This window comes from Chiloscyllium punctatum, chromosome 25, assembly GCF_047496795.1.
Source record: "Chiloscyllium punctatum isolate Juve2018m chromosome 25, sChiPun1.3, whole genome shotgun sequence".
NCBI classification, from domain to species: Eukaryota; Metazoa; Chordata; class Chondrichthyes; order Orectolobiformes; family Hemiscylliidae; genus Chiloscyllium; species Chiloscyllium punctatum.
The window spans coordinates 17,199,042-17,224,901 of record NC_092763.1 but is presented as its reverse complement, the minus strand read 5'-3'; the positions used below and the strand labels follow the sequence as shown (position 1 = coordinate 17,224,901).

The 25,860-nt window shown below is 41.8% G+C and overlaps 1 protein-coding gene across 2 annotated transcripts in view; it reads right to left on the bottom strand.

The window, feature by feature from the left end:
• The window catches only part of LOC140495723 (adapter SH3BGRL-like), a 76,971-nt gene that overhangs the window by 13,917 nt on the left and 37,194 nt on the right, over positions 1-25,860 (bottom strand). For both annotated transcript variants that reach the window (XM_072594752.1, XM_072594753.1), the window contains exons 2-3: positions 15,838-16,023; positions 7,743-7,823 (exon numbers count right to left, since the gene is read on the bottom strand). In XM_072594752.1, the coding sequence (XP_072450853.1) occupies positions 7,743-7,823; positions 15,838-16,023 (267 nt within the window). The remainder of the gene's footprint in view (positions 1-7,742; positions 7,824-15,837; positions 16,024-25,860) is intronic.

Below are 25,860 nucleotides of genomic sequence, written 5' to 3'. Positions count from 1 at the left end.
TTTTAAAATTAATTTGCTGACTTAGGAAAAGCAGTTACCAATTTTATAACGAGACGGCTTGATACCCATGTCTTGCCATGCAAGCATCAATGTTTTTAGTACAGATTCTCTATTAGATACCTACAGTTATTGTAGAAGCAAGGAAGTATTGATGACAGGAACCCAGATTGGCTTCTCACTGGAAGAGCTGAACTCAGAATTGTGAATTCTCTATATTTTCAGGTAGTCCCTATACAAACTATACTACTTTATTAATGTAGAAATATCAATATGTATCATATATATTGTGCATATTTAATATGTATGAAATGTAAATGATGGGTTAAGCCATTTTATATTCCAATAATGGTATCATATTCAATGTATCATGCAAAGTAATTTCAAGGTCATAGTGAATGAATCAAGTGAAACTGTCCTGCCATTACACATTGTGCTGGTATTTCTTTGTAACATTTTAATCAAACACGAGAAGCTGGACTTTGCTGACAATGATCCAGTAATAAACGACAAACCAAGTCATGTTGGGGACATTTTAACCCAAACATCCCTGAATGAGATTAATCATTGTCCCAACCAATTACATTCAGCAGGCATGGTAATGAGTGCATGCCTTCATCCCAAGAACCAGCCTCATGAACCTCTTTTGCATAGCATCAATTACCAGGATACAGCTTTGTTTTTAAGTTACAGGGACCAAAACCGTATTCCAGATACAGCCTCACCAATAACCTGCACAGTTGTCACAAGACTTTCCCACTTCTAAACTACAACCTCCTTGCAACAAAAAGGTCAAAGTGCCACTTGCCTTCTTGAATACATGCTGCACCAGCATTCTAACCTCATGTTTCATGAGACATGGGGGACATCACTGGAATCTCGTGAGCCCCAGCCATTAGAGATAAGGCCACTCAGCTTTTTGCTGCCACTTTTAACTATTAGACTGACTTGTGATACAAGATACTGTTGACTTAACATAGTTCACTCATTTCGACTGAACTATGACAGAAACAGTGGGTGAATTGAAGACCTTTGGCCGTCTGATAGTCTCTCTACGGGCTTGGCGGGGGGGGGGGGGGGGGGGGGGAAGAGGCGGTGGTGTTGGTTGGAGGGACTTTACAGATTGGACACCCTGGGTCAATGAGAGAAACAGACCCACTCATCATGCCAGCAACCCACTCACCAAAGCAAGACATTTGTCATTCTGATACAAAGGCAGCAGCAAGCCTTCATCTCTGAATTGCATTGCTCTTTCAGTTACCAGGAGAATTACTGTTCGGCCTGAGTTTTTGAGGAGTGGCTATGTCACACAGGATGCCACTCTGTCTTTTCCTTTTTCACACTTCTACATTTCTGGAAAGGTGATTCCAATCTGGGCTCCCTCAGAAATGAGGAGCCATACTTGCATTCTGATAGCTCTCTCATAGCACCGAGGCAAACTGCGGTCCCGTTTCTCAGCTGTCAGCTGCCATATTCTGACATTGAAAGGTCCACATCAGCCACTGTGACAGCTGCTATCGAGCAACTACATACAGAGGAATGTAAGGGTGCTGGCAAGCCAGTGGACAAAGGGGGAGATGATGCCAGCTAATTTTGGAGTCAAGTGGGTTGGCTGCCAACTAAGAGGAAGATTAGCTTTGGAGGGAGTAGTGTGCCAGATGGGTAGCGTGTCAGCTATGTAGGGTGGTAATCAGCAGGAATTTTCCTTACCAGTGTTCGATCTGATATTCTGACATTTCACAGAGTCAGGATTCAATGTCAAGGACTCCCAGTACAATTCCCTCCTGACTTTATACCACTATGACACTGCCTCTGGTGGACCACAAATGCACCATGAGGATCAGCTCAAATGAATACTGTAGCCAAACAAGACAATGGCCCTTACACTAAACTCTCCCTTCGACAGGTCCATTCCCAGTGACATTACTACCATTCATACTGTATTAAGGTGACTGGATTGTTAACACTAAACCTCAAGTTATAATTACTTCGCTCACTCAATGAATAAGAAAAGTAACAAGTTAAAATCATTTTAACTCAGAACCACTCTCTGCCTATTCTCTGTAATACTGTATGGGACGCAGACAGCACTGGCCAGAATTTATTGCCCATCCCTAACTGATCTTGAGGATGTGGTGATGAGCTGCTTTCCACTGTGGCTGATGTGGACCTTTCAATGTCAGATATATGGCAGCTGACAGCTGAGAAACAGGACTGCAGTTTGCCTCGGTGCTATGAGAGAGCTGTCAGAATGCAAGTATGGCTCCTCATTTCTGAGGGAGCCCAGACTGGAATCACCTTTCCAGAAATATAGAAGTGTGAAAAAGGAAAAGGCAGAGTGGCATTGTGTGACATAGCCACTCCTCAAAAACTCAGGCCGAACAATAATTCTCCTGGTAACTGAAAGAGCAATGCAATTCATAGATGAGGACTTGCTGCTGCCTTTGTGTCAGAATGACAAATGTCTTGTTTTGGTGGGTGGGTTGGTGGCATGATAAACAATTGCAGTCCACTTTATGTAGGTACAGCCATAGTGCCATTCAGAAGGGAATTCCAGGATTCTGACCCAGTGACAATGAAGAATCAAAGATACAGGCCCATGTCAGGATGGTGTGTAGTTTGCAGGGGAATGTTAGAGAGAAAACCCCACCCACTCCCCTTTCAATGTCCTCCTTAAAACCTACCATAGATTACATTTACCTTTGAAAAGTTAAACATTTACCTTTGAAGCCTCGAGAAATCTTTCACAAAAAGTTCCCTTTATATGCCAAGTTTAAAGGTCAAACAGTAGAATTGAAATTATGTTTATTCCGGTGTACTCAAGTTACAAAAGAACAGGAGTACAGTGAAGAGTGTACAATGTCGTCACACACAGCACCATCTTAGGTACAATGTACAAAAAGCAGGTATTGATATATATATCGGCGGTCAACATTTCGTAATGTGAAAAATAGTTTTAACACCAAATTAAACCAATATATCACATTTTATTTCAAGAAATAATTCTACAAGGATAGTTTGAGACACAATCATAGAGGTGAATCTTAACTTTTTAAACCAAGACATCTAGTCCATAAGGTTTCAAAGGAGGATTTCTTGCTGTGAGGCGTGACACGTTTTCTTACCAAACATATCATTAATGACCTATTCCATCCCTACGCCACACTGCTGGCCTGATACTAGCCCCATTCCACCACTCTACATACATAGAACAACTCACTACTGCCGGGATATCCCAGAATTCACCAGCATCCCTGGCACTGATACCATCATTAAAATTGAATGGTGAACCTGAACAAGTACTGTCAATCTGGTGCTGCCCTACACGACTCCTGACATTTACCCCAGGCAGGGCAGTGAAGAGGAAAATTGGTGCCCTGCTTTGTGGGCAGGCTCCTGGAAGTCTTGGTGGGTAGGTGTGTGCAGGTGGAGAATGCCGTCTTACCTCAGGACTAGAGGAGGTGATATCAGCAGACCATGGCCCCTGGATTAGTGCAGTCTTAGTCATCTGGTGAAATGCCCAGCAAGTAGGAAGAAGTTCAATGACGTTCTCCACTCAATGCAAGTACCACTAGTTTCCTTACATTTACTCTTGTGTCACTGTATCCACTTGTCATCAATGCTCAAATAATAAATTAGATGCCTTTATACAGGGAGTAAATCTACAATAACTAGATAAAGTAACTAGATAAAGATTACACACAATGGGTCTTCTGAAGTGTTTACAATGGGTTCTGTTACACAGAAACAGATGCAGTGGCTGCTCACAGCTAAAAATCTTCAGCCATTTTATCTCGACTGAAAACTACTTTCAGCCATTTTATACTGCTTCAGCCACAGGCAGCCCTAACACTCTACTACTTATATTATTACCTGCAGCATCTTCCCCACTTGACCTCTGCTATCCCAATCCCTGCTACCATGAACCATTCCTGCCCTCTATACCATCTGCTCACTCCTCAGGGCACCTCCTCCTGAAAGTAATAGTTGTGCCATCCACTTCATCTCCCTTGATACCTGAATCACTCCAGGGGAATAGGGCAGAGAAAGAGTCAAGATGGATAGTGGACGATGTGATGTTCTTAAAGGGATAGGACACTGACTCTAACCACCCCAAAGGGTGTTCTGATCATGTCCAAGCCCCTGAGCTAGTGTTGGAGGTTGCCCTTTCTTACTTTGTGCTGGGACCTCTAAGCACCAACTTGCAAGTTCCTGGTTTTCTGTCTGTGCTAAACAACAAGGTAACACAGCAATACGGAGAATCTGTTGAGGCTGAGGAGCAAAGTACTACAAGGTAAGGCAAAACAAGAAATGCTGTGATTATATATATTTGGATGATGATGGGATAGTGTAGGGGGATGAGCTGAGAATAGTTCACAGGTCGGCGCAACATTGAGGCCGAAGGGCCTATTCCGCGCTATATTGTTCTATGTTCTAAGTGAGTGAGTGCGAAGAGTGTAAGTAAACAGTCCGGAGATGGAGCCGGATCCAGTCCACGAGCTGGGTTGGTGTCCCTGAGTGGACAGTATGCTTGTTGCTGCATTACAATAAGAGCTACTTGTGCAGCATTGAATTGCGGAAACATACAGTAAATGGATCAGAGATGCTTCGTGAGGGATCTTAGGGACGGGCATATGTCAGATGCCAATGTTCGTGGATTTAGCGAGCATGTGTCTAGTGCTGACAGCAGCATGCCCTGAAAGGTTGGGGTGCCTGGGGTCCCCGTAGTAGACATGGTAACTGGTGGCGAGCGGCAGTCTCAAAGTACCTGCTTTGACCGTCACGTTGAGAACTCTTGGTCTTCAGTTTGCTTGTGGTTGCATTTTAATGAGGAGAAGTGTGTATTTAACAGGGAATAATCCCCCCAAGAACAGGCAACTCACCATTCCCCGGTGGGAATCTCACCTTGGTGCTCAGAACTCAGTTAAAAGATGCAGTGAGTTCCTCCCAATGTCGTGACAAGCCTCATTGGACATTCCATGTGGTTCAGCAACATTCCTTGCCATAGCCCACGTCATTCAGGCCCCTGGAAGACTCTACCTATAACGTTTTCAAGTTCATCATTTTTGGAATACCCTGCAAAATGTTTGTCCAATTTATTCTGAATCACCATGAGGCTTCCACATGGGATCAGATTTGTGGCCTTTAGTTTGAGAACTCTCTCTCCATAAGATTATCTTCAAGGCAGATTCCTTCTTCCATTTCTGTGCCAGGTTTTCACTTACACCAAATTTTCACAGTCCAGTCTCATTACTTGATCGGTTTGCAGGCGTTATAACTTTTTGTTGGTAACCAGCTTCGTACTTCATTCTTTTCACAGAGGGACCCATTTTCTGTTTGTCAGCCATCATGTGCATTCTCTTTTCAATGAATGTGTTTTAAAAGTCTGTGAATCTCCTTTGCAATATGGTCCCTCTGACTACCTTATTCCCCTACATCAACTCATTGGGTTAGTAAAGCCCAAAACATGCAAATATTAATTGAAATAAGAAAGTGTGTTGGCTTATACACAGCTTATCAGCAAAAGCATGCATTTTTGAGGGTGGCAAACAATGGTGTCATCTTGAGCAGATGATTATGCACAGTGGTGTGGTAACTCTCTATCCAAGCTTTTAGTTATGCTTATATCTCCTTATACAGCTCAGTGTCAAAGCTCCTGAGAAATACTTTGGAACCTTTTAACTATCCTGAAGGTGTTCTATAAACATATTGGTCAGAGATTGTTGTTGTGACCAATTATTGCTGAGCTGTGTCAGAAACCACATCAAGGGCTCAAGTTGTACCTCCAAGCAAGTTTCAATGGCATATAAACTCTTGACATGCTTATCGACCTGACCAATAATCATGGTTTGCAAGCAGTCCTTATTGTGGCTCCTTTGTGGGTGTAATCAACAGTCTGAATTTTACAATGAAGTAAATTTTGATTTTTGTTTAAAAGAAATCTCATCCTCCCTCTTACCCCACCTTTTCAACTCTGACCCCTTCTCCTGCAAAGCTGAAAAGGTCCACTTCTAAGCAATTAGGGCCCTTATATACTTCAGTGACATAATAACTATACTGTAGAGGCTGAAGCTGTCAATGCCACCAACTGTTCAACAGTAAAACTCACAGCAAACCCAACCCTGTGCTCAGCCACACACTTGTTACAGTCTGGAATGCACTGCCTGAAAAAGGATTCAATGAAGAATTTCAGAAAATACTAATTGGGTAAACACATGAAACAGAAACATTCGCAGAGCTGTTGGAGACAGATTGTGAGAACGATCAGAGTTACACTGAGTCAAATAGTCTCCTTCGGTCCGTAATCATTTTAGGCAAGACCACCAGGTCAAATGCAAGTAAATACCTTCAATGTTGAGGCAGCGTAGACAACCTTTTTTATTAACACACTACAAATGAGAGCAATAAAAATCATAAATCTAATCAATAAGAGGATTGCAGAAGCCAGGGCCCATAATTTGAGAGTGCACTTGCATCATGAATTCCAGGGTAAACAAATTTGGACAATAGTACAAAATAAATGAACCATGGCATTACACTTAAGATGTCAACATTATTTAAAAATCCTCTCTACTATTTCTGTGGAAGACTTGACTCATCTGAAGTGGAGCTTCAACACCGGTATCACAGCAGAAATGGGACATTTGGAAAAGCACAATAAACGCTAGCTTTGTTTAATTGGTTTGTGAAGCCCACTTAAAAAAAAACATCTTTCAACACTATATAATGGTAAATTGGTGCCTTTAACTTCAGTGTTTACACATACCACGTAACAGTGCACTGTACAAGCTTGTACGCTTTTGCATCTGAAAGGAACTTAATGTGTTTTATCATTTGATCTTGGGATGTGTTTAACACTGTCACATCCCTAGTTGCCCTTGAGAAGGTACTGGAGTGCTGCTTTCTTAAACTGCTGCCGTTCATCTGATGAACACCCATTAGGGAGAGAATTCAAAGACTTTTACCCAATGACAGCAGTATGGTTTCAGTAAGTCAGGATGGGGTGTGATTTGGAGGGGAACTTGTAAATGCTACAATTGTCAGCCATCTGCTGTCCCTGTCCTTCTAGATGGTAGAAGGTCTGGGTTTTGGAAAGTGTTGTCAGAGAAGCCTTCACGAGTTTATGTAGTGCATCTTTTTTTTAAGATTAGATTACTTACACAGTGTGGAAACAGGCCCTTCGGCCTAACAAGTCCACACCGACCCGCCGAAGCGCAACCCACCCATACCCCTACATTTACCCCTTACCTTACACTACGGGCAATTTAGCATGGCCAATTCACCTGGCCTGCACATTTTTGGACTGTGGGAGGAAACCGGAGCACCCAGAGGAAACCCACGCAGACACTGGGGAGAACGTGCAAACTCCACACAGTCAGTCGCCTGAGGTGGGAATTGAACCCAGGTCTCTGACGCGGTGAGGCAGCAGTGCTAACCACTGTGCCACCGTGCCGCCCACATCTTGTAGATGGTATATACTCCAAATCTCAATGCTGGAAGTACTGTTAATAACATTGGTTAGGTTAATATTTGTACAGATAGATTCATGTGAAATTTCTGTTTCTAATATGTTTGGTTAATGTTTCAGTGAAAATTGTTTGACAATATTAAAATGCTTTCATGAATGTAATTTCCACATTGTGAATTGGAGCCCAAGCACAATTACCCACATCCATAAAAATGTCTGGTTCATTCATTTGTCAAGACAGAATTAATGAAAAGCCTTGGTTTATTTTTATTCTAACCTTTGATCCAGGTGGAGCTGTCAGGCCTAGAAATGCATAGACAGCATTGTTCTCTCTGGCATCGAAAAATGCTTCAAAGTTCTAAACAGAGAAGATAGAATTATAGAATGACAATACACAGAGGGCATTAGGCCCGTTGTACCGGTGTTAGCTCTTTGAGAGCATTGTCTACATTGTTCCAGTCGCATGTTCTTTCTCTCCAAGTCCCACAGATATTTCTATAAATACCCCAAAAATACAAACCATTCCCTTCAATCTGGTTACTGACTTTCTCTTTTACCTTTCAGTAATTTCTGGATGAACAGTGCGATGCAAAAGAAAGTGTGAAATGTAAAATGACATAGTAAATGCATACAAGGAAACTTGTATTGGAGAATCTGCATTTCTTGCAAATAACAAGTGTAAAATGAATGTCATCTGATGTGATAGGAGTTGTATTTTCCTTAAAATATTGAATAAGGTCAGCATAATTAGATTAAATTACTAATAATTATTTCACTGATTTATTTATTGGTATGTAAAGAAAGGATAATTACATTATGCAGGAAAGGATAAATTAAGATTAGCAGCATCAGCATTTACTATTATCTGTAACAGATCAGCAATAAATGTCCCGATGTGATTCTTGATGCAGTTCAGAAATGGACAGGAAAAACCAAAACATTTTAAAATATCGTTAGCAATTGCCAATATAAAACTGAGGTAATCAGAGCTGGTGTGGACAAAAATGACTGTTCATATTGAATCAGATGATGGGCATTTCAGGGCATAAAGAAGGGTTTTGAAACATGAATAGGGAACAACTTGGCCCGCTAGCCTACTCCACCCTCCAGTCAGTTCTGATCTGATCTGATTTTTCCCCAACTGTCTATTCCTGCACACTACTGGATATCTTTCATCCCCCTTGGTTATCAAAAATCTATCTACTTCTGCCTGAAAAATATTGATAGATTCTTCACCCACTGCCTTTTCAGGAAAGGCATAAAGACTCACAACCCTCAGAGAGAAAAAAAACCTCTCATCTTGATTTTAAATGAATGACTCCCTTATCTTTAAACTATGACTTCTAGTTCAATACTCTTCCAAGAGAAACCACCATAAGATAAGAGAAAAGTTAGGGTATCTGGTCCATTGAGTCCATTCCACTATTCAATCATGGCTGATATGCTTCTCAACTCCATTCTCCTGTCATCTCTCCATAGCCATTGACCCCCTTACCAATCAAGAACCCCTGTTTTAAATACACTTACTGACTTGGCTTTCACAGCCTTTTATGGCAATGAGTTCCATAGATTCACCACCCTCTGGCTGAAGAAATTCCTCCTCATCTCAGTTCTAAAGGATCATCCCTTCACTCTGAGGCAGTGTCCTTGGGTCCTGGTCTCTCTTACTAGTGGAAACATCTCCTCTATGTCCACTCTATCCAGGCCTCTCAGCATTCTGTAAACTCCATTGAACATAGTCCCAGAGCCTTCAATTAGTCCTTATACGACAACTCTATTCCTGGGATCATTCTTGTAAACCTCTTCTGGACATGTTCCAAGCACATCCTTCCTGAGGTACAGAGCCCAAAACGACTCACAATATTCTAAATATGGGCTGACCAGCGACTTATACAGTCTCAGCACTACATCTCTGCCCTTGTATTCCAGTCCTCTTGAAATGAATGCCAACACTGCATTTGCCTTTCTAACTACCAACTGAACCTGCATGTTAACTTTAAGAGAATCCTCAATTAGCACTCTCTTTCTGCTTCAGATTTATGAAGTCTTTCCCTGTGCAAAAAATAGTATTTGCCTCTGTTCTTCCTACTGAAGTGTATAACCTCACACTTTCTCACATTGTATGCCATCTGCCACTTCTTTGCCCATTTTTCTAGCCTGTGCTCCTCACCTGTGCTCCTCAACACTGCCTGTCCCTCCACCTATCTTTATGTCATTTATAAACTTAGCAACAATGTCTTCAGTTCATTCGTCCAGATTGTTCATGCATAATGTGGGTGGTACAGTGGCACGGTGGTTAGCACTGCTGCCTCACAGCGCCAGAGACCTGGGTTCAATTCCTGCTTCAGGCAACTGTCTGTGTGGAGTTTGCACATTCTCCCAGTGTCTGTGTGGGTTTCCTCTGGGTGCTCCAGTTTCCTCCCACAGTCTAAAAATGTGCAGATTAGGTGAATTGGCCATGCTAAATTGCCCGTAGTGTTAGGTGAAGGGGTAAATATAGGGGAATTGGTCTGGGTGGCTTGCTCTTCGGAGGGTCGTTGTGGACTTGTTGGGCTGAAGGGCCTGCTTCCACAATAAGTAATCTAATGTGAACAGTTGTGGTCCGGTTCTGACCCCTGTGGAACTCCACTAGTCACCAGCTGCCATCTAGAAAAAAAAACCTTGATTCCCACTCTCTGCCAATCAGCCAATCCTCTATCCATGCCAGTATCTTGCCCCAAACACCATTAATTTTAGCAGGCCTCTGTGTGGTACTTTGTCAAAGGTCTTCTCAAAATCCAAATTGATCATGCCCACTGGCTCTCCTTTGTCTAACTTTCTCATTACCTCCTCAAAAGAACTCTCACTGGTTTATCATGCATGACACCCTTTGATGAAGCTGTGCTGACTCAGCCCTATGTTACCATGCATTTCCGAGTCCTCCTCAATCTCATCCTTACAATGGACTCTCAAATCTTACAAACAACGGAGGTCAGGCTAACCAGCCAATAGTGTCCTGTTTTCGGCCTCCTTCCCATCTTAAACAGGGGGTTAAATTAGTCATTTTCCTCTGGCACCGTCCCTGACTGCAGTGATTCCTGAAAGATCACCACCAATGCCTCTACAGCTATCTCCTTCAGAGCTCTGAGGTGTGGTCCATCGGGTCCGGCTGAATTATCCACCTTCCAGCTTCCCCAGCAGCTTCTCCTCAGTGATGGCCACTACACCCACTTCTGCCCCGTGACTCTTGAGGTTCTGGCATGCTAATGGTGCCTTTCACCAGTGAAGACTGATGCAAATTCCTCTGTTATTTCTTTGCTCCCAACTATGACTTCTCCAGCTTCATTTTCAAGTGGTCTAGTGTCCAGTCTTGCTTCTCTCTTACCTTTAATATACCTACAACAACTCTTCCAATCTTCTTTAATATTACTACCTAGCATATTCTCATATTTCATCCTCTGCCCTTTTGTTACTTTTATAGTTGTCCTCAGCTGGTTCTTAAAGGCTTGGTTTTCCAATAATCTTCACCACATTGTAAGCTTTTCCTTTTGCTGTCCCTCACTTCCGTTGTCAGGCATGGTTGCCTCATCCTCTCAGTGTCGATTTTCCTGCTCCTCGGTTGCTGCCTGACCTGCTGTGCTTTTCCAGCAACACACTCTGATACCCTTGTAGCCAAGTCTCCGTGATGCCTAAAGCATTGTACCTGCCAATTTCAAGAGAAAACATACTTCCCACCCCACTTGGTCAAAATCACTTCATGATCTTATTAGATTTAATTCAGCTGCCTCTGACTATTCTAAACTCCAGACAGTACAGGTGTAGTCTTGTCCAGGCTTTCCTCATAAAACAACCTGCTCATTCCAGACACTAATCAGGTAAACCTCTTGAAAGTAAAGCAGGAAGAGAAGCCAAGGAGGTATCACCTTAGCATGTGTGAGCAGTCATGGAGGCTGGAAGCTAACACAGCCTTACCAGAGAAACTAAACAATCAAAACAAGGTAACAAACCTCTCCTGTTCAGTAAGCTCACGAGTGATTTATGATCTGTTTGAAATTGGAAATTACTGTCTATACACTGTACTATGTTCATCTTTGTACCAACAAATGTTTAGCTGTCACCAACTGGAATCAGACATGCTTCATCACTGGAAGCAATCTCTCTTTATTTATTCTTTCAAAACTAGTCATAATTGTGAACTTCTTTTGCGTCTTCTCTTCGCCCCTTCGATCAAAGGAGAATAGCCTCAGTTTCTCTAGTTTCTGCATGATTGAACTTTTTCATCTCTAGCACCGTTCTAGTGAATCCCCCCTTGCATCCTTCTTGTCTTCCTTAAATTTAAGCTTGTATTAAACAATATTCTTGCTGGAGCCTAACCAGTCATTTGTAAAGGTTTGGGACAACTTTCCTAATTTTGCACACACTGCTCCTGTTTATGCAGCCATTTATGGATCTGACATTTTGAAACGGAAAACCATCTTTGTAACTTCTCAGTAAACTTTCATCTGCCACGTGCCTGGCCATTTCACCAGGGTGTTAGCATCTTCTTGAAGTCTGCTACTATCACCTTCACTTTTCACAACCTCTGAGTTTTGTATCATTACTCAAATTTAAGTACTCTACACCCAAGCCCATATAATGAGCACAGGTCAAAAAACAGCAAAAATTCCAATGGCAACACTTAAGAAACACCCTTATGCACTTTGTCAGAACCACATTGCCATTAGGAACAATTAAACGTCAAACTCAGCATCTATATTTGGACAACATCCTTGGGAATGGGTTAATGATTCCAACAAGCCTCTGGAATGAAACAACCGTTCTACTGATCCCTGGAGCTTAAAATTATTCCAAAGAATCTCCATGGATCTATGGATGTTTCCAGGAATGTAAGGAATGCATCAATATTTCTAGTGGACAACACAAATGTGTCAAAGTTTGTGCGAAGATTTGTAGCTCAGGTGCTCATTGTTGTGGTTCTGTTTGCTGAGCTAGGAATTTGTATTGCAGACGTTTTGTCCCCTGTCTAGGAGTTTGACTGGGACAACACTACTAGTATATGACAAGCCAAACAGAGAACAGCCAGGGAATTCCTAGAGGCATGGCACTCATCCACATACTCAATCAATAAGCACATCGACCTGGACCCAATATACCGGCCACTACAGCGGACAGCTGGAACTGACAACCGGAAGCGGCAGAGACAAACCACTATAAATGCCGGAGGAAAGATCACAGAATCGCTTCACAGGAGGCTCCCAAGCACTGAGGATGTCACCTAGACAGGGGACAAAACATCTGCAACACCAATTCCCAGCTCGGCGAACAGAACCACAACAAATGTGTAACTTTGAAATCCTGAAGTTATTTAAATGGTTCCAATGAAACCGGATCATCAACTTTATAAGTTAGTATGAAAGATTCATTAAGTTAAGTTGTCAATTAATGGATTGGTACTCAAAAGTATCACCAAGCCTTAAGTTGAGAGATGTGGTCCTCTAAATGACATGTGCATGAGAATTCGGAGGAAGAGGAGAATGAAAATGATGAAGAAACCCAAACTTATACCGATCACAAGGTAATGTAGTCCTGCAATGAATGTGATAGCCACCAGCATTGAACAGTAACCGTGCTTTGATAGTATGTGGGACACATTGAGTAGAATATGATCTTGATTCACTAATTTTGAGGATTGATGCAAGATTGAGGAATATGGATGTAGGTTTGCTCCCTAAGCTGCAAGGTTCATCTCCCTAATGGGTAACATTTTCAGTGGGTCCCTGGGCGAAGCACTGCTAATTCCTGCTTTCTATTTATACGTTTGGGTTTCTTTGGGTGACAAAACATCTGGAAATGAACCTTCTAACTCAGCGAGCAACCCTACACCCCGAACCTCAACCTGAGCTATAAATCTTCTCAAAACACATTGAGGAATATAAACGGAATTACTTGCTTTAAGGTTAGTGATGACAGTACATTGCAATCACCAAAAGAAGATTGTAATTCCATGAAAAGTTGCTGAAATGAGTCATTAAATAAGCAATGACATAGTTTACAATTCGACGAATTTGTCTTCTGTAAAAATGGTCCAGATAAAACCTCACATGTCACAATTTGGAGGGAAAGGAAATGTCTAAAGTTAAATATGTGGATGCAAGTCATAACTGTCAGATTGTTTAAAAAAAAAGTCGTTGTGAAGAAATTATTCATGGCCCTATATGAGAAGTGTCCAATGATAGAGTGCTGTTTACAGAATATCCTGTGCAGGATTTAACCTATTTTAAAATTTAGTTTGTACAAAAAAAAAATTTATTTTATTTAAATGAAGGGGAATATGTTCATTAGATTACTTAGTGTGGAAACAGGCCCCCTCGCCCCAACAAGTCCATACCGACCCTCTGAACAGCAACCCACCCAGACCCAATCCTCTACATTTACCCTTCACCTAACACTCTGGGCAATTTAGCATGGCCTATTCACCTAGCCTGCACATTTTGGCCTGTGGGAGGAAACCAGAGCACCCGGAGGAAACCCACGCAGACACTGGGAGAATGTGCAAACTCCACACAGACAGTTGCCTGAGGCAGGAATTGAACCCGGGTCTCTGGCGCTGTGAGGCAGCAGTGCTAACCACTGTGCCACCCAATTGTGTTTAATTGTATGCAGGTAGGGGATACTATCAGGGGATTCACTTAAATTCTACAAACAGGAGCAGTCTATAACGTTTGGAGTAGATGCATCTCAGTAAATGAGAAGCTTAGAAAAGTGGGTCAAGATTTGATTCAGGTCTATATGGAATATAAGACTGAGTGTGTTGATACTTTCAGGGAAACCTATCAATATTGGGCAAAAGTGAGGACTGCAGATGCTGGAGATCAGAGTCAAGATTAGAGTAGTGCTGGAAAAGCACAGCAGATCAAGCAGCATCCAAGGAGCAGGAAAGTCGATGTTTCGGGCCAAAGCCCTTCATCAAGAAACACTAGGCTTTTGCCCAAAACGTCGATTTTCCTGCTCCTCAGATGCTGCCTGACCTGCTGTGTTTTTCCAGCACTACTCTAATCTTGAACCTATCAACATTGACAGATGGCCCAGCACAGAGTTTGCAAACTTCTTGTCTCCAAAAAAGCAAAATCCCCATAAAGTCTTGGGAATTAGTTTCAAACCATATTAAGCTTGTGCTATGTCACTGAACTCCACTTTGATAAATGGTTACTGCCTGCACTAATGAATTCTAACACATTCTCAGTGACCTTCAAAGTTGAAAATCAGTGCTACATTTCAAACACATTAGGCAAAGGTTTATTTTGAAGACGTCAGCCTTCATTGCATGGTCAAAATCCCATAGGTTTATTCACTTTGGATCCACTCAGCTGCTCTAACAAATATTCATATTATTATGTCTCCCAATTCTCCCAGTAACTAATTAGTTTCAATTTTATTTCAACAGCTGTTTAGTTCAGCCTCCAAGACTATTTCGGTCATTTAGTGTCAGTGGTGAAGAAGCGTAATAAAAGATTCTTCATTAAATGTGCATAAACCGAATAAATAACTTTGCATGTTAATTACCAGAGCCTGCCAAGATTAGAATCACCAGCCACTGATCAATACACACTGACACTTTTTTCAGCAATGCAGGAGCCCTTTGCTAATCGGAAACACATTAATTCCAAAGCATTGATTTCTGGTGTAAATGTGTTGTTAAAAGAAATAAATGTAATAAGCTTTTACAATTTGATGTTGTTTGAGCAACTTTAACAAGTAAAGTGACATTATAACTCAAAGTTAACAGGGAAGAGGGATGTCATCAGTTAGAGATTACTCTTAGCACCATTAGTGGATGAAAGCAGAGTGTGTTCATATATTCCTCTACAGTCATTTTAACCTAATGCAAGAAGGTTCAAGACGCCACTCAAAGAGTGGTCAAAGAGAATAGCACACAGCAAGCTGCAGATCAAATACATTGTTCACATACTCAGGGCAACACCTCAAAAGGCTTCAGTTAAAGAGTGGACATTGTATGGGAGGAGAGTGGACAACATTGGGGTTATATTGTATGACCAAGAGAAGGTTGTTGGAAGTATATAGGCTGGTAGTAATTTGGAAAGAATGAGGTGTAAGTTCTGGATGACAGGAGCAAAGTGGCCCCCAGTGAGGAAAAGGGAGAAGAGCAGTTTTAAAGTAGTGCAGGACATTTATTGGAATCTTAACAAGGCAGACTACTAATATACAGTGATGTGCATCATGTCGTTCATCCATTTATATCATCAACATTCACTGCTAAGTCTATTAAAAGCTTTGCACATAACTTTACTTGACATAACATACTGTACCTCATTTTCAAGAATAAGTTCACGTTAGCAATTGAGCAATATTCTTTTTGTAAAAGTTTGCCTTACCCCACAGTAATGGTCATTATTGAAGATCTGAGGTGGAAGTGGGTTTCCACCTACAGGTCGGCAGTTCTCTGGAACATTCTCCCTCATAAACATTTTGCTTTCGTCACTGATTGCAATGTCACATCTTTCAAACTCAATTTTGTTTGCCTGTAGGTAGTCCAATACCTCCTGTTGCTGCTTCTTAATCTAGAAATGAATCCAATACAATGATTACTCAATGCAGGAACCTATGAAAGGTGTTTCCTATACTTGAAATGCTAGTACAAAACCAGGCACATAACTCATTGTAAAATTATAGACTAAATATGTATAGTGCTCCTCCTTTGTCAGTTATCATTCTAAAGATGCATTCCAGTTCTATATAAACATATTAGTGTTGCATGTTTATCAGAGAATGATCCAAAATGTGGTCAGGAATTAACAACAGTTCTGCATTCCTGAAAGTGGAGGCATAGGCAACGGTTAAACCTTAACATTAATTCAGGCACCAGCATGTTTCAAATTTGCCTTCCTCTCTACTTTAACATGACGTCAATGCAGCTCACTCCCTACCAATCCATCATGTAATCATTGAGAGTTCTCCTGACTTTTTCTCATTCCCATTTTCTGCAATGTTCATAGCACTTTCCCTGGAATGTGCTTTTTTTTTTAAAACAAGGAAACATTCACAAAGCAATCAACGTGTAACCAACAACATGAACAGCACTGTATCAAATTAGCCCTGATTTTGTGTCCAGAGCAGTGATAAATGCGGAGAGGTTCACAGCTAGATTGAGGGTCACAACAATTCTGTAAGTTCTGGGGAGTTTTCTTACCCTCAAAAAACTTGTAGCGAATTATGACTGGCTGTCTCAGATCCTCAGGACATCCCAGGATTGCTGCACAAACCACTGACTATTCTAGTACAATCACTGTTCTGTGGAAAGCTATCATCGAAGGTGGCTTTGTTTGACCTGTGCTTGCAGTTTAGAAGCACCAGAGTTACCCATCCTGTCTTCTCCCACTCTCCACTAATCCCTCCCTACAGAACCCATGGCTCCACACCCTCCTCCTACTGCTTGCCACCACTGGGCTGCAATGGAATGCAGGAATGAGCGGTTACTGCAAGGGGGAGAGCTGCAATTAAAAGTAGGTGAAATTAAAATAATTGACAATCAGTTAAAACACTTAACCATCACTGAGCGAAGGCAGCTGTGTTGATACCAGAACTTTAGAAAGATACATTTTGCTGTGGTTTTTTTTTGAAGAGAGGTTTTAAGTCAGAGGTACAGAGCTGTCAATTGAAAGCCCATAACTTAAACAGCTTTTGAGACCTTGGGTTTGTATTTCAAGTTGAAACAATAGAAGCAGCCTGAAAGAGATGAGCAAGCTCCCACAAAAGCAAGATTTTTAGTTTCAGTTTTTCAGTAGTAGCAGTTGCTGGGTTTTGAAGTTGCAGTACACCTCTGCCTACTCCTCTCTTCTCTCTCTCTCTTTCTCTCTCTTTCCCCAACACAGAGTTTTCTCTTGATGCTTTTCTTCCTGGACTGGAGAATTGGATAGGAGACAATATATTTTACTGAATTTACTTTTGTCAAGGGTGTGTTTATGAGATGCTACTATATTGTAAGAGTTAATTAGTAATAGCTACTATGTCTAATATTTTGTTGTCTTTTGAAAGAGTTACAGCTAAGCCAATTCTTTTATTTTTTTTCTCTTTTGTTGTATTTTGCTTCAAGCCTGGTAGTTTGACCAATCAATTTGCACCCAGAATACAACATCTGGCACTTGCCTTGAAAATAAGTTAGGGTCCAGGCTATCATCTTAACATATTTTGAGGGGGCTTGGTCTGGTCCATAATACAGGCCTCACAGAAGTTTGGGATTACGTTTGGCATGAACTGGTTGGACTGAAGGATCTGTTTCTGTGCTGTGTAGGTCTGACTCTATGACTGGTGAAAATGTTCTCCACCAGTGACACCTTCACTGAACATGGGTCTGAAGACAAAAATCAACAAGGTTTATGAGAAAAAGCAGATACTGAGCAGAAGAATGGGCTGACAAATCTTTAGCTGAAGTTGTGCAGTCAGCAAAGCAGCCCCAAACTGTCAATGAACTGACAAACCAGATTTGATTTTGTTACCAGATGATGACCTCACCCAAGTTCAAAAGCAAATGTTCAACACTTCACTTCCAAAGGAAGAATTATCAGCACCAATGATAACCATCATGCTAAATAAGGCAGCAGCTCTCCAGTAACACAACTGAGCATCTGAAAATATCTAGCTCCCCATAAATTAACTGCAGATGGCAAGTGTACATGTCTAACACAATCAACAAGTTGTAATAAGGAATGTAGGTGCTGAAAAATGTCCATATTACAGAGGAGGAAGTGCTGGATGCCTTGAAATGCATAAAGGTGGAAAAATCCATAGGACCTGATCAAGTCATAGAGATGTACAGCACGGAAACAGACCCTTCGGTGTAACCCATCCATGCCGACCAGATATCCCAACCCAATCTTGTCCCACCTGCCAGCACCCGGCCCATATCCCTCCAAACCCTTCCTATTCATATACCCATCCAAATGCCTCTTAAATGTTGCAATTGTACCAGCCTCCACCACTTCCTCTGGCAGCTCATTCCATACACCTACCACCCTCTGTGTGAAAAAGTTGCCCATTAGGTGACTTTTATATCTTTCCCCTCTCACCCTAAATCTATGCCCTGTCGTTCTGGACTCCCCAACCTCAGGGAAAAGACTTTGCCTATTTACCCTATCCATGCTCCTCATAATTGTGTAAAGCTCTATAAGGTCATCCCTCAGCCTCCGGTGGTCTAGGGAAAACAGCCCCAGCCTGTTAAGCCTCTCTCATAGCTCAAATCCTCCAACTCCTTGTAAATCTTTTCTGAACCCTTTCAAGTTTGACAATATCCTTCCAATAGGAAGGAGTCCAAAATTGCATGCAATATTCCAACAGTGATCTGACCAATGTCCTGCACAGCTGCAACATGACCTCCCAACTCCCATAACTCAGTACTCTGAACAATAAAGGAAAGCATACCAAATGCCTTTTTCACTATCCTATCTACCTGCGACTCCACTTTCAAGGGGCGATGAACCTGCACTCCATTAAATTTACCTTACCATTAAGTCCTGCTAAGATTTGCTTTCCCAAAATGCAGCACCCCGCATTTATCTGAATTAAACTCCATCTGCCACTTCTCAGCCCATTGGCCCAACTGGTTAAGATCCCATTGTAATCTGAGGTAACCCTCTTCGCTGTCCACTACACCTCCAATTTTGGTGTCATCTGCAAACTTGCTAACTATACCTTTCATGCTCGCATCCAAATCATTTATGGAAATATCAAAAAGTAGAGGACCAGCACCGATCCTTGTGGCACTCTACTGGTCACAGGCCTCCAATCTGAAAAACAACCTGCCACCACCACCCTCTGCCTTCTACCTTTGAGCCAGTTCTGTATCCAAACGGCTAGTTCTCCCTGTATTCCATGAGAACTAACCTTGCTATCCAGTCTCTCATGGGGAACCTTATCGAATGCCTTACTGAAGTGTACCCTAGAACTCTGAGAAGCTAGAGGAGTGATTGCTGCACCTCTTACTGAGATATTTGTATCATCGATAGTCACAGGTGAGGTGCCGGAAGACTGGAGGTTGGCTAACGTGGTACCACTGTTTAAGAAGGGTGGTAAGGACAAGCCAGGGAACTTTAGACCAGTGAACCTGACGTTAGTGGTAGGCAAGTTGTTGGAGGGAATCCTGAGGGACAAGGTGTACATGTATTTGGAAGGACAAGGTGTACATGTATTTGGAAAGGCAAGGACCGATTAGGGATAGCCAACATGGCTTTGTGCATGAAAATTCATGTCTCACAAACTCGATTGAGTTTTTTGAAAAAGTAACAAAGAGGATTGATGAGGGCAGAATGGTAGATGTGATCTATATGGACTTCACTAAGGCGTTCAATAAGGTTCCCCATCGCCACTTTGATAGTGACTGCCAAAGGGTAAACATTTAACATAAAAATGTGAAGTTAGGATGCTGAGAGGGTAGGATGCCAAGTCAGTAGGTAGTAGATTACCAGGGGGTATGGTGCCAGGTGGGTAGGAATACACTGCCAAGTTGGTTAGGTGCCAAGGTGCAATGTGGGACGTTTTGGAGTGTTTAGGGTTGAGACGTATTGAGTCTAGTGAAGGGGTGGGGAATTGGTGGTGATGGTGGACATGTCAGGTCCTTTTGGAGGGAGGGGACGAGGAGGGGGTTTTGGATCTGGATCAGGGGAACGATTGGATGCAACAGCATGAGCAAATGTGCTGGGCCTGCAGTGGGTGAAGAAAGGTCCGGCCAAAGGCAGAGGAATGGGAAATTCAGGTGCCATGGGGTTGGAGAATGTAGGGTCCGACAGCAAGGAAAGGGACGTTGAATACAGAGGGATGGTGAGTGGCGTAGGGGGCATTTGCCAAGTGTCGTGCACAGAGGGTTTGGTGTCGGGTGAATCAGTGAAGGTCGTTGGGGTCTGAGAGTAGGTGGAAGGTGGGAGTGAGGGAATTGTTGGATCACAGGGTTTCCATACAAAGCTCCTGTGAGAAACAAAGCTCACTCACTTCAATAATTTCAGTCTGACACAAGATCGGAAGCAATCAGTATGTTTATTATACGTTTCCAAGCATGGTGCCTAAAGTAGACACACAGAGTTTAGCAAATACATATCTTATATAGGATTCACTACTCCCAACCCGGTGCCCATTACTATTGCTTATCTCCTGCCTTATCTGGCCTTGTGCATAACAAAGTACAAGCTTTACTCAGCCATTTCACCACATCCTGCTGTGGCCCATTGTTAGGTATATCCTCCTTCATGATTATTTACTTCCTCCACATTTCCTCCCTTTCCCCAACCATATTGATCCTTATGACCTTTTAATTGGGGTTTGTTTTTGTGTTTTTGCAAAAGTGGGAAACAGATGCTTATAACTACTGCTTGCACAAGCATATCTGGCCTAACCTACATCCTCACAGCACCTTATCTATTTGTCTACCATTGTTAGCAGGCACATTTCATTCTTGCATTCACATTTTAGCTAATACAAAACAATTATATATTTCCTCAACATAGTTTTCATTCTTGTTGACTCAGCTCTTGGGTTGAAACAATTATACACTGGTGTGAGTGCATTTACCTTGCATAAGTAACTATGATTGCAGAAGTAACACTACTTTACCGATATCCCACACTCCCAACGACTCTAGAATAACTGCCAGACCACTGGAAAACCTAGGACATAGTTTCACACCCCATTAGAAATACACATCTCTGCTTCGCCATTGATGAAAAGATCCATACAACTATGATTGTAACATGGTTCTAAGCTCTCACTGTGATTGGAATTACAGGAATCAAAATTTCACCCTTCCTGTTGTAAACATTAAGCAGCTTACAGTGGCTAAATGGATCTTGCATTTGTACCTTGTATCGCAGTGGCCCGAATGTTGTCAAGCTAGTCAGGAATAGAATGAACTTGATTGTAGAATCTACACTGCTAAACGATGAGGTGGAATGGGGGAGTAAATTGGACCACAAAACTTTCATCTATGCTGTACAATATGGAAATCTGAAGACATAGAGTTAGCACGATTTATGTGCCATCATTTGGAGATAGAGTCCCTGCAACATAGGAAATTAAAGGTGGTGATCTGATTAAGACTTTTAGGATTTGGAAGAAGTGAGAGTAGACAAAGTCCTAACCTGGGATTTTGTTGATTGATATAGCTCAGCTACGGAGATTAACAGTTTCATAATTCAGGGAGGTCACAAAATGGTTGATGTCAGTCAGCACAGTATCACAGTTGTAGAGCTGTAGTGAGGACTGCTCTGGGTTGATACTGGGTACATAACTGTGGCAATGAAAACAAGGCTTCAGTGCATCCCACCAACCAATACCTTAATCTGGTAAATGTATAAAAAAGGAGGAAAATGTTTATTTTGCCAAGACTGCAACAAAAGTTGCAACAAATATTCCAAAACTTCAAATGATTTTGTCGAGATCACACAAAACAAAACTACTTGCAGGGCTAGGAGCTTAGAAAATATTGCAAACGAAACCACTTAAGTCTGCTTTGTTTTCTGTAGAAACAGGAAAGAAGCCAAATAAACAAACTGCCCCCAAACAGCAAGTCTTCTGAGCAGATAAAAAAAAAGACTTGTTTTGCTTCATGAAATCATTTGTGAAACAGGAACAAGAGCAAAACAACAGGCTAAATACTTCTGCTGCTAATGCCATCAGGGATGACTGAGGGGTCACTTGCTTTGAGAATAATGGCACAGTGCCATTGTTTTAATGTGAACACTGGCTGCACAAGATAAGGTCCAGTGGGCCACTGCAGCATGAGTTGAAAATGTGTTGCTGGAAAAGCGCAGCAGGTCAGGCAGCATCCAAGGAGCAGGAGAATCGACGTTTCGGGCATGAGCCCTTCTTCAGGAATTGGTGCCTGACCTGCTGCGCTTTTCCAGCAGCACATTTTCAGCTCTGACCTCCAGCATCTGCAGTCCTCACTTTCTCCACTGTAACAGGAGTCCCTGCCAGGTCAGTCTAAACACAGTCCACAGACTATCCCAGAATGCCAAAACCAAAAAAAAAGCCACCGTTAACAAGGAATGTATGTATGTATGGGTTATACAGTGCTGAGCTGCAAGTGTATCTTGGACTGTGCCACTAATCTGAATCAAATAGAATGTAACAGTAATGCAATGCAACCCCTTATGTCTCTCATTTGTATCTGAAGCCTGGTGAAATCTTGTAGGGTGAAGTTTACCATGGAATTACCACTCCCAATACGAACTTCATTTATCAATAAAGTATGCTTAGGTTATAATGCAACTGTTGCCTGGATATTAATGTAATCCATATCAAAACAGCAATGACGACCTTCCCATTTATGGGAAAGTAAAAACAAACAGACTCTGAACTGAGCTGCTGCCCAGCAGTTGATGGCCAAATTTGGTAGCAATAAGAGGCTGCCTGATTTCAAATTCAAGCACGGCTCAAGGTCTGCAAAGGCAGCCAAGATACCAGCATTCAGACTCAAAACCTTAAACACGTTAACAGCTGCTCAAAGGGCCTCTTCAAAGTGTGCCCACCAGCATGGGGATTCAACTCATGGGTTTTAGCATAAAATGGGTTGGAATAAACTCTTCAACTTCCATTCTAAAGTCATGCCTTTAAAGTCAAACAGAGATCTCCACACAAGGTCTTGCAAATGCTGCAGCAGCTATTTTCGAGTGTACCTCAGGGTCACATGGACGCCAAGCTCTGCCAACTTGGCTCCATATGTGGTTACATTTCCTACTTTATGAAACTGGATTTTTCGGAAGTGTCTTTTTAGCATTCATCATAATTAGTGGACAAATTGAAACATACACACTCTTTCCAAGTTTCTCATCAGCAGGTTGAGGGCTCTATGTCAATCAATGCCCATCTCTAATTGCCATTGGGAAGGGGCCGACGTATCTTGAACTGTTGCAATCCGTGTGGTGTAGGTGCAGCCACAATGCTGTTTACTAGGGAGTGTCAAGGTTTTGACCTAGCCACAAACCACTGAATTTAGACGTTGCATGTGGCACAGGTCTCTGAACATCTTACTTTGCACACAACAGGAATAAAAGCCTCAACTGCATTGTTCAATCCCAAATCCCTTTTGATACTCTATGTCAGGACTATGAATGATGACAGCAGATGGAGGTCTTTTGGCAATCGTGCTCACGCCAGTTTTCTTCAAAACCAATTCAGCCTGCCCGATTCCCTGACACTTTCACCTGTAGCCTTTGCAAATTCTCCTTCGTCAGCTGATTATTCAATTCATTTTAGGAAGCTATCTTTAAATCTGTCTCCCCCACACTCTGTGCTCCAGATCCAAACAATTCACTACGTAAAAGTGTTGCCCATCACATTGCTTTCCATACAGTTAGATGACAGATTTTGTTGTGCCTGATTATCCTGCGGACAGCAATAATCCAATGCTGCAATAGACAGTGCATGACCCCTCATGGCTTTGTGTGAATGCATTGAAGTATTCAGCAGTGGCCGGCTGCCGATAAACTGGGTTCAGCTTCAGAAGCACATACCTTCAGAACAACCTATCCTGTAGTTGGGCAGGATAAAAGGAGGAAGAACTTCTCTTTTATATCACACCTTTCTTGATTTCAGGACATTTGCAGCCAACCGTGTTCTTTTGAAATGCAGGAAAAGCGACAGGAAAATGGTCCAAAGCAAAGTGTCACAAACAGCAATGCGCCAATGATAGTTTTAGTGACATTTGTTGAGGGACAAACATTGACAAGGACACCGAGAAATGTTGTTTTACTCATTTAAGAGAAGTACATGAGATCTATAAGAGTCAGGGCCTTTGTTTAAATGGCTCATCTGAAAGATGGCACCTCCAACAATGCAGCACTATCTCAGGACTGCACTAATGCAGTCCAAAGGGTTAATAGCCTACTCCTTTCCTGTGTTTCTACCTCCTTATTCTAACATATATTTATAATTCTTAAGTGCATTACACCAGCGAATGATCATTTAGCACACTCAACAATGAGTTCAACTCCCACCACAGCAATAATTGGACAAAACTTTGGGCCCCATTATATAGGAATGATATAGGCATCTGAACCAGCAAAGACAAGCTTTAACCATGAATAATAGTAACCTGTGATCCTCTCAAAAACCAGGGTTTAAGTAGTTTTGAAAAGTAAATTTAGGTATAAATTAAATCAAGACCGTTGTTGAGAGGTAACAAAATGTTACCTGATAGCAATTATGGAGGGGAACTCTCAATAATAAAACAGTAGTATTTTCTTAAAGCAACCAACTAAGATGTCTCAAGTACTGAAAGATCATTTACAGTACACATTTTCTAAAGGGCTGGACAGCAAATATAGAAAACTCCTTGCCCTTTCTCGCCCTGAGATAATCCGAAATACAGCTAAAGAGTTGTTCAGCAGCTTTGAGTAGATTGGAAAGGGTTAACTGGAGTAATGAAGCAGATCTGATCAATTCTCTAATGTGACCTGCTAAATGTAGTATTATTATGCTGCATTCTTCCTATCACTAGGGCGAAATATTAATCTTTCACACACAAAAATATACAATTATGCAGTTTTAGACTGAATTTCAACTAGCTAGTTAATATATTGAATATTTGAACTGAAGGTGCTGCAAAGGAGATTAAGGAGGACTATTGACTCAGTTAAATGCAGTGAAGGTCATACAGAGGTCAGAAAGATAAATGGAGTTGGCATATGGCAGTAGTTGGAGTGCAATTAACTACAAGGAAAGAGATTCCACCTGGGAAGGGAAGTTAAGCAGATTGCAGTAACTGCACTTTCTGAGTCAGTGATAATCACTTCATTCCACTGTTGCCCATTGCACAACAATGAAGCTCTATGCCATGGCACCATTATTCTTCCCTTTGTTTGTCATAAATAAACATTAAATTGATTTTAGCTATATATAGTAGATATATAAAATTGTCTCTGATTGGAAGGGCCAAACTCAAATTTCACTCAGGAGACACTATCCTCAGGCCAGCTTACTGAAAGACAGGTTGCAGTAAACTTTCGATAAACAATATAAACTTGGAGAAGATAACGACACCCCAATGCTGGGGTGTCAATGCAATGTGCATTGACTGACAAGATTCAGGCTCCCCATAAAGTCCTCAAGATTACCTCCAAATAGAGGGAAGCAAAGGTGAAACAATCCGTCAATGGGATGGAAAGTGGGGAGAAACAACAATAAAGAAAATGGGTTGATAGCTAAGTTTTTCCCATTATTCCGTAACACTGCTAGGCACAGATCAGAACAGTTCAAAATGGGGAAATGTGGCTGGATGTGAGGTTCACGAAGGAGAACTAATGTTAGACTTGGATGAGACTTAGACTTTGAGATGAGAATCATAAGTCAGGACATTTTCTGATGTTGTTGACCCAATTCCGTGCCCAGTAGCAGCCCCTGCTATTTATGTC